This window comes from Phaseolus vulgaris, chromosome 2, assembly GCF_000499845.2.
Source record: "Phaseolus vulgaris cultivar G19833 chromosome 2, P. vulgaris v2.0, whole genome shotgun sequence".
NCBI classification, from domain to species: Eukaryota; Viridiplantae; Streptophyta; class Magnoliopsida; order Fabales; family Fabaceae; genus Phaseolus; species Phaseolus vulgaris.
In genome coordinates, this window is record NC_023758.2 from 13,111,737 (window position 1) to 13,121,342 (window position 9,606).

At 34.7% G+C, this 9,606-nt stretch overlaps 1 protein-coding gene across 1 annotated transcript; it reads right to left on the reverse strand.

Moving 5' to 3' along the window:
• Positions 1–1,492: 1,492 nt before the first annotated feature.
• Positions 1,493–9,131, reverse strand: LOC137809060 (uncharacterized). The gene is made up of 4 exons (XM_068610202.1): positions 7,213–9,131; positions 6,360–6,859; positions 2,195–2,647; positions 1,493–1,707 (listed from the first exon to the last, which is right to left on the reverse strand). Exons 1-4 carry the CDS (start codon positions 9,129–9,131, stop codon positions 1,493–1,495), a joined length of 3,087 nt encoding a protein of 1,028 aa, XP_068466303.1.
• Positions 9,132–9,606: the final 475 nt, after the last annotated feature.

Here is a 9,606-nt window from a genome sequence, read left to right on the forward strand (position 1 = left end):
TTTCCACCCTAACATAACATAGTTAATGTAACAGGGTCTTACTAACTTAGGTGAAACTAAGTGTAGAGAGTATTAGAATATTTCTCTTTAATTCAATGGTATAATTCATTGTACCTCTCAAGTATTTCATGAGTCTCGCAAGTGCATCCCAATGATCCTAACTAGGACATTGAGTGTACCTACTCAGTCTACCTCTGCATAAGCAATATCTGGTTTTAAAAAACTCATTAAATGCAATAAGCTCCCAATTATCTAGGCATACTGAGTTTGAGAAATAGATTTTCCTCTATTCTTCTTTAATTTAGAGTTAGCATCATAAGGGGTGCTCATTGAATTAAAGTCATGATAACCAAACTTCTTCAGAAGTTTCTCAGTGTATTTTTCTTGGGATAGTAATATATTATCACCCTTCTTTATAATTTTAATTCCTAGAATCACACTTGCTTCACCCATGTCTTTCATCTCAAACTTACATCCTAGAAATAATTTTGTTTTAAAAACAATATCATTGCATGTATCAAAAATTAGCATGCCATCTACATACAAACATATAATGACCCATTCACCATTTTCAGATCTAGAATACATACACTTATCAACATCATTGGTAGAAACACCTTCACAAAGTAAAACATTATCAAGTTTTTCATGCCATTTTTTTGTGCTTGTTTCAAACCATACAGAGATTTTAAAATTTTGCATACTTTTTCTTTTTGACTTGGAACTACACATCCTTCAGGTTGAGTCATATAAATTTCCTCTTCTAGTTCATCATTCAGAAAGGTTGTTTTAACATCCATTTGGTGAATTACTAACTTGTGGATAGATGCTAAGGTTATCAACACACAGATAGAGAAAATCCTAGTAACAGGGGAAAAAGTATCAAAGTAATCTATGTTATGTTTTTTAGTAAAACCTTTATTAACTAATCTTGCATTATATTTCTCTATGGATTCCTCATGATGATACTTCTTCTTAAAGATCAACTTACAACCAATGGGTTTTGCTCCTTTAGGCAGATCTACTAAGGTCCACATATTATTTTTCTTAATTGAATCAAGCTCAGTTTTAATGGCCTTATCCCAATGTTTAGCATAAAGAGCACTAGTAGCATCTAAAAAACTTATTAGATCATTTTCAACTAGATAAGTGTAAAAGTCATCTCCAAATGAGATTTACTTTCTTTGTCTTTTACTTCTCCTAACATACTTAATCATGGCATCACTAGCACTATCTATAGGTCATTAAGATGTGCCACTACTCTTTAGAGGAAACATATGTTCAAAGAACTCAAACATTTTTCGTCTCTACTATAGTGTTACGTTCAATTATATCACTATTAAGAACTAGAAATCTATAGGCAACACTATATTTTGTATATCCTAAGAATATGAAGCAGATGTTTTGGAACCTATTTTCCTTTTCTTAGGATCAGGTAACGTCACTTTAGCTAAACACCCCACACTCTTAGGTATTTCAGATTAGGTTGATATCATTTCCACAACTCATAGCGTGTTTTACCAGTTTTCTTATGTGATGTCCTATTTTGCAAAAAACACACAGTAAGCAGAGATTCACCCCACAGATTATTAGGAGCATTATAACTAATAAGCATGGCATTCATCCTTTCTTTAAGAGTCCTATTTTTCCTTTCAGCTACTCCATTAGATTCAGGTGAATACTGTGGGGTTATTTCATGAATAATACCTTCTTTAACACAATAATCATTAAATAAACATATTCACCACCTCTATCAGATCTAATTCTTTTAATTTTCTTGTTCAATTGATTTTTTACTTTCGCTTTATAAGTTAAGAACATGTCAAATGCTTAATCCTTATGTTTAATTAAATACACTTTGGTGTATCTAGAAACTACAAATGTTACAAAATAATTTTACCACCTCTGGACATGGTTTGTTTTAAATCTACAAGATCGATATGAATTAAACCAAGAAGTTCAGTTTGACGTTCTACAGAGTGACATGTTTTCTTCATTATTTTAGATTCTACACATATATCAAATTTACTATTTTGTTTGTCATGCATGTTAATTAATCCTAGTCGTTGCAATTTCATAACATACGAATAATTCACATGTCCTAATCTAGCATGACATATATCATATGAATAAACAATATAAGCATAAGACTCAGATTCATTAATAATTTAAAAAATGTTCAATACAAAAAGACCTTGATCACAATATCCCTTCTCCACAAAAACATTATTTTTTGTCGTAACAATCTTGTCATATTCAAATGGCACTTTAACCTTAACTTTGCTTAGCATTGCTACAGATATCAAATTAACTCTAATTGTTGGCATATGTAGCACATCAATCAAATCCAGAGTTTTACCATATGTGAGCTTCAAAAGAACCCTTCCTTTTCCCAAGACAGGAGTTGTCCTAGAGTCACTGAGATAAGCTTGTTCTTCTCCATCCCCCACACTTGTGTAGGAGGTAAACACATTTCTGTTTGCACATATGTGTCTGATAGCCCCAGAGTTTACCACCAATTTTCTGACATTTGTCACAAGATTTACTTGTGAAACGACTGCCACAATGGTATCTTCCCCTTCAGCTAGATTTTCCTTAGAAGGATAATCGTTTTCTGCCCTATTTTTGCACTGAGGTGCATGATGACCTGACTTTCTACAGACAAAACAATTACCCTTTTCGTGAAAGTGAGGTTATTTCTGTTGAAGATGGATGAAGCTCATCTCTACCTTGCCTTAGTGTGTTTGATGTAGTTTTTAGCTAGTTTACTTTGAAGGTTGCAATGTGTCTTAGATGATCTTGCACTTTAGGTTTATGTGTATTCAAGATTGTTGAACCAAGTGGTGTTCAAGCTTTGAAGAATCCAAACCCTTTGAAGGATGTTGAAGTCTTTGTTGTGCTTGGTGTTGCTGTGCTGGTTTAGCTTAGTTCTGGGGTAGTTTGAATGTTGTAATCCACCATTTGATTAAATCTAAAGCATAAGCATCTCAATCTTTGTGAAAGTAAAATGTTTTTCAAACTAAGTTAAAACAATCGATTGTTTTGTCGAAACAACCGATTGTTTATACTTAGGTGTTTTGAGAAAAAGATTGAAACATGTTTTTAAATGGTTGAATTGTTAAGAACCAAAACAACCGATTGATTCGAGGAAACAACCGATTGTTTGTTTTGGGACCATAACAGAAAAATTGTTTTATCTTTGACTGAGCATTAAATGTTTTAACTGCTTACGCTCCAGTCATTAAATGCTTTGACCAATATTTTAATGCAATTCAAGAGTTTGTTAACATTTGATAACAAACTACATCTTTGAATAAATTCAGAAAAACAGATTTGACAATTGATCTTTGACAAGTTTTTGCTAAGATTTTTTGAGTTTTTCAAAGAGTTGAGATTGCTATGAGTTTGTGATTGATCAAAGTTGTGGAATAGGATTCTACTTGTATTGATTTCAGATTATCTTCTGTAACAAGTGTAATCCTTGTACTCTCTGTGAAACAAGTTTCGTTTCTATGTTTGCTAAGATTGGTTGTGTGTTCTTGAGGGGATCAAGATCAGCAATCTTGGTGTAGGTGTGTTGACCAAGGAGAGTGTGTTTCTTGAGGTGTTCAATGTCATTCTCTTGGTTGTTGTGTAAGTGATCAAGGTGTGATTGCTTAGTGGATTTCCTCAGGGTTTCTAAGAAGACTGGATGTAGCTCTGGGTTTGGAGTGAACCAGTATAAAGAACTGTGTACAATCTCTCTATCTCTAACTCTTTAAATTCAGTTTTATTTGTTGTTTGCTGGTATAACCGATTGTTTTTCCAGTATTGTGCCTTTGCTTTATGTTTTGAAAAACTGATTTCTTAATCAAGGTTTTCTTGAAGTATTTTCATTCTAGGCTTAAAAGTTTACGAAAATTCTCTTTAAACAATTCACCCCCCTTCTAGTTTAAGGCCATATATTCTAACAAAGGTTGCCTTTTGCTGCATAACCCATCCTAGATGCCAAATCAAGGTAGTAAGATCAAGCACATAATGAGGTTTAATGGTTTTGGAAAAGTTTTTTAAAGTTTTCTTAAAAAGCTTAATTTAGTACAAAAATAAATCTGTTTACTTGAGAAACAATAGGTTTATTTTTGCTCTGTTAAAAGGCTTTTCGAAATTCTGTTAGGGCACCAAAGGTAAAGCTCAGTCTGTTATTTCAGTTAAGTTGAGCTGGGAGTTTTGTTAACATTTAACCTATTGTTTTTAGAATCAATCTGTTGTTCTTATAACTACTCTGAAACTGTTTTTTGAAAAGTGGTTAAGAACTGTTCTCTATAAAATAAAATGCCTTTCTCACATGAAGATGCGTTGAGTAATCACAGTTTTAACAGAGATAAAACATTTCTTGTGTGAGAAAGAGAATTGGAAAGGTTTTGCAAAGGTTTTTCAATAGAAAATAGATGTGTGCTTGTTCTTAAAGAACCTTGTGCTGGATGAAGGTGTTGGTACTGTCTTCAAGAACCTTGGTTTATGTTCTTGAAACAATATTTCAAGTGTAATCTTGATGTGATTCCAATAGCAAAGAAGAGAATGATTCCTCATATTGTCAAATTGAACCAACAAAAAGAGGTAAAACTTAAAAACACCGAACAGAATTGGATAAGAAACAGATTGAACCGAACAAAATGAAATTAAAAGGCAAAGAACTGAAAATGATTGCTAGAAAATAAGAACAGCCGAACCATTAAACTCAAGAACACAAGACAGAATTTCAAGGAAACATGCTTAAACATGAACAATTGAAAGAGAAGGAAGGAAGGAGAAAAGAATGCTCATGAAGATGGATGTAAGGTTGGATGATCACGCCACTAGAAGGATGGTTGCTCCTAGATGAGTGTGCTGCCACCACTTGAGGACATCATGGATCCTTTAAGATAAGACTATAGAAGAAGGCTCAAAAGCTCTCCAATGCTCACTCAAAATTTGAGTATAGTTTCTTTACTCTAAATTCCAATCTGAATTTTACAAAGGGAGCACCTCTATTTATAGCCTAAGGTGCTGAAATGCAAACTACACAAATTCAAAATTCCCTCCTAAAAAGTTTCTAGAACCGGCGCCAATTACAAAGCATGAGGAAGGTGTGACCTCTTCCTTCACTTTGGCACCTCCTATTCTACTCCTACACCTATCCACTAACGCACCCCCCCTCCTAAAGCTCCTAACTAAAGCCTAAAAGATGCTATAACAAAAGAGGTTTCTAATGTTTCCCTCTAAGCACCTTCAACCAAAGAAATTACAAAAAGAGAAAATAATTGTCCCCTAGCTCCTAAAGCTTTGAACATGCTTCTTGTAAGCCTTTGAGGTGGTGGGCTTTGACCTCTATGGGCGTCCTCCATTTGTGCCTCTACCTCTTCTTGATCTTGTTGATTGGCCTCCATGTCTACTTGAGCTTGATCTCCATCAAATCTTTCCCTTATTCATTCTTGTAATAGGTATAAGTGTTAGTCACTCTTTGATAGTGTTTCTTGGAGTGCAAGGCATGCTGAAATAGTGTTTTTCAGCCTTGTTTGTTGAAGTTCTTGAAGGGTTCAAGAACTGCTGTGTATGCTGTAATTGATTGTATCTGTTTTAGTGGATTCCACCTTGGAGTAAGGTGAATTGGACGTAGCTCTTGATGAGTGAACCAGTATAAAAATTCTCTTGTGTTTCTCTTCTCATCCCTGCACTTATTTCTGAGTTTTCACATAATTTGTCAAGAAAGGAATTTGTTCTTTTGAATCTAAATCTGTTAACTCTAGATCTGATTAAATCTGCCATTCCAGCGTGTTAATCAATCTTCTAAACTGATATGAATCCAAATAGACATGACAATAAAATTGGAAATTTAGGGTTACGAAACGGAATAAATTCAAAACAGTAACAATAAAAACCTGGATAAAGGAAGGCGCCACAAACAAAGTTTGATAAGCCTAAGGATGATCGTCACAAGAATTAGTGGATTCTTAATAAGATCGCAAGATACAGGGAAAAACCCTAGCAGAGAAACACTCTCTAAAATTATCAAAATATTCGTTCCCGTAATCTGAGTTCCAATAGTGTATAAATTACAAAGGTCTTTTCTTGTTTGTAAGAAAATAAGACAATACTACAATCCTTATATTTCAAGAATGATCATTGTCCCAGTGGTTAGGTTGATACTCTGTACTTGGTCCTGAGTTCAAATCCTAACTCCAAATAAAATAATAATATTATTTTATTTTAATATTCCAATCTTGTTGTGCGTGGCCCTTGGGCTTGGATGTCCGCATCATTCCCTCCCTATTGAGAAAGACCTTGGAGGATGTCCGCATCATTCCCTCCCTCTTGAAAAACACCTTGGAGGATGTACTTACTTGAAAGATCAATCTTGTAGGCATTGTCATTAATCATTTCTAACACTTGAAAAGGTCCATCCTGTCTAGATTGGAGCTTGGATTTTCTTTGTCTAGTTAACATTTCTTTCCTCAGGTGTACCCAGACCCCATCTCCAGGATCAAAGATTACTTTCTTTCTTCCTTTGTTAACTTGTTTAGAATAACCTTCACCTTTTTCTTCAACTTGTGCTTCAACCTTTTTATGTTGCTTTCTCACATAGTCAACCTTAGCCTGTGTATCTTTATGCTTTAAAACAGAAATGCTAGGCATAGTTAACAAATCTATTGGAGTTAAAGGATTTAATCCATACAAAATTTCAAATGGATCACAATTCGATGTGCTGTCAACAACCATATTGTAAGCAAACTCAACATGATGTAAACATAATTCTTGGATAGCCATCACCTTTTCATAATCTACATGAACTCCTTTGGCACTTACCACAAAACACAAGAACGCAATTTGTTCAGTACAAAATCTGCATTTATCAAGATTAGCATACAACTTTTCTTTTCTAAGAACATTCAAAACAACACACAAATGTTCCTCATTAATTCCAAACTAGTGTTATAGATCAAGATGTCATCAAAATACACCACAACAAATTTGCCCAAAAAATCTCTCAAAACATAGTTCATTAAACTCATAAAAGTGCTTGAGGCATTTGTTAGCCCAAATGGCATCACACGCCACTCATACAATCCGTATTTTTTTTTAAAGACAGTTTTCCATTCATTCCCATTCCTAATCCTAATTTGATGGCAACCACTTTTTAAGTCAATTTTTGAAAATATACAACCACCATACAATTCATCCATTAAATCATCTAACCTGGGAATATGGTGTTTATACTTAATGGTAATGTTATTGAGTGCTCTGTAATCTGTGCACATCCTCCAATAACCATCATTTTTAGGCACCAAAATTACTGGAACAACACATGGGCTCATGGTCTCTTGTACCCATCCTGTGTTCATCAATTCTTCAACTTGAGTTTGGATTTCCTGCAAAACAGAATCAACGCTAGGAAGAAAATTAATTTGGTTAGAAAGGTCATCAACCAAAGTGTTGTTTGTGCAATAAGGTAAATAAAGAGGTTTGCTAGAAAGTAGCAACTTCTTCACTTTATTCACCTTCAGTAATCCACTCATTTTTCTCTCATGTGTTTCTCTCTTTGTAAGTGTTTCACTCTTGCTCTGTTTAGGTGTTTCACTCATCTCTCTTTTCTCTTGGACTCTCTTTTCTCTCAATTTGATTTGATCCTCACACACCTCTCTAGGAGATAAGGGTTTGAAAATGATCTTCTTATTACTCTGCATGAAAGAGATTTTATTGGTGAAACCATCATGAATAGCCTTGGTGTCAAACTGCCACGGCCTCCCTAACAAAATGTGAGTTGCCTCCATTGGAACCACATCACACAAGACATTGTCATTATATTGTCCTATGGACAGGTTCACCTCTACTTGCTTACTCACTGTCATCTCTCCATCTTCACTAAGCCATTGAAGCTTGTATGGCCTTGGGTGCGATTTTGTCTCCAAATTCAATTTGGTAACTAGTCTTGAGCTAGCTACATTGGTGCAACTTCCTCCATCAACTATGAGTGAACATATTTTCCCTTGAATGGAACATCTAGTATGGAAAATATTTTCCCTTTGGGTTTGGTCCAAAGCTTGCATTTTGCTTCCCATAAGCCTTCGAATCATCAACAAATCACCCTCCAATGTATCCAACTCCACCTCTACCTCTTCCTTCTCTTCTTCACTTGAAGGTTCACTGACTATTTGTGTCTTTGATAAACTGATCATATTCTTTTTTGTTGGACATTCTGAAGCATAATGTCCTCTTCCCAAGCATTTGAAACATTTTACCTCACTTGTTTTCCTTTTAGGTGGTGAGTTACTATATCTATGAGGTGACTTCCCACTTGAAGATGTGACTGAACTTGAGGGAACTCCTTTATCCTTCATCGCCTTATCCTTCCAATTGAAATTTTTATTATTGTTAGAACTCCTCATGATTCCCTTCCTCTTGAGTTGTTGTTCTACTTGGTTAGCCTTGTGCAACAACTCTTTCACAACATACTCTTGCAGCTCCACAACATCCCTAATATCATGATTCAATCCATTCAAAAATCTTGCCATGATTGCTTCATTTTCTTCATTCTTTCCAGCTCTAATCATGGTTACCTCCATCTCTTTAAAATACTCTTCCACACTTTTATTTCCTTGAGTCATTCTCTGGAGTTTGAGTTGCAACTCCCTATTGTAGCTTGCTGGAATATATCTCTTCCTCATAATCCTTTTCATTTCTGTCCAAGTGTTCATCATGGGTTCCTCATATCTAATTCTCTCCCTTTGGTATTTATTCCACCAAGTTAAGGCATAATGTGAAAATTCAGCTGCTGCCAACTTCATCTTCTGCTCCTCATTGTACTCATTGCAAGCAAACACATGCTCCACTTTAATTTCCCACTCCAAGTAAGCATCAGGATCACTTTTCCCATTGAATGTGGAAATATTTAATTTTATTCCATCAATTCTCAGAGTTCTTTGTTCTCCATCATTTTCTCTTCTCCTCCTCCTATCTCCTCCTCTATTTTCTGGATTTACTTGTTGTGCTTGCTCCATTTGATCCAACCTCTCATGGAGTCCATCACTTTGTTGTTTCATTATCCTTTCCAAGTGTTGTGTTAAGGCTTGCATCTGTAGTTGAGACAATCCACTATCTGACGGTTCCCCTGCCATGCTCAAGTAAACAGATTACAAATAACAATAAGTTTGGGCCTCACACCACTTTCTCGCGTGTTTACACTCAACACTCGTGTTTCACACAATAAGGCTTTTTTTCTAATGATCACACTGCCTTTTACCACTCTTTCTCTACTTAAGGTTCTTACAAGAATCAAGCAATCAATGCAGAATCACTTTCAAAAGTAGCAATCAGAATCAATTAAAATAATAGTAAAGAACAAAATAGTGAAGAACAATTTCACTATCAACAAACAAGCAAGACAATTAAAAAAACAGCAAGCAAAAACAATATATAGAGAAAATAAAAAATATGTAGACAGGACACTTTTAGAACTTTTAACAAACACCAAGTATGCACTGAATAAGAACTATTTTTTTTTTCCTCTTGTTTTTTTTTTCTATTTCTGTTTTCCTCTTCTTCTTCCTTTTTTTTTCTCTTCTTTTCTTTTTTTCTATTTCTTCTTTTTTT

Excerpts from the sequence above, each read along its gene's own strand:
- LOC137809060 (XM_068610202.1), bottom strand. The coding sequence starts at position 9,131 with ATGGCAGGGGAACCGTCAGATAGTGGATTGTCTCAACTACAGATGCAA. Across the intron at positions 6,860-7,212 it reads TATAAACACCATATTCCCAG|ATTTTGTACTGAACAAATTG; the intron begins GTTAGATGATTT and ends TGATAAATGCAG. Across the intron at positions 2,648-6,359 it reads CTACAAGATTGATCTTTCAA|GTCATCATGCACCTCAGTGC; the intron begins GTAAGTACATCC and ends GTAGAAAGTCAG.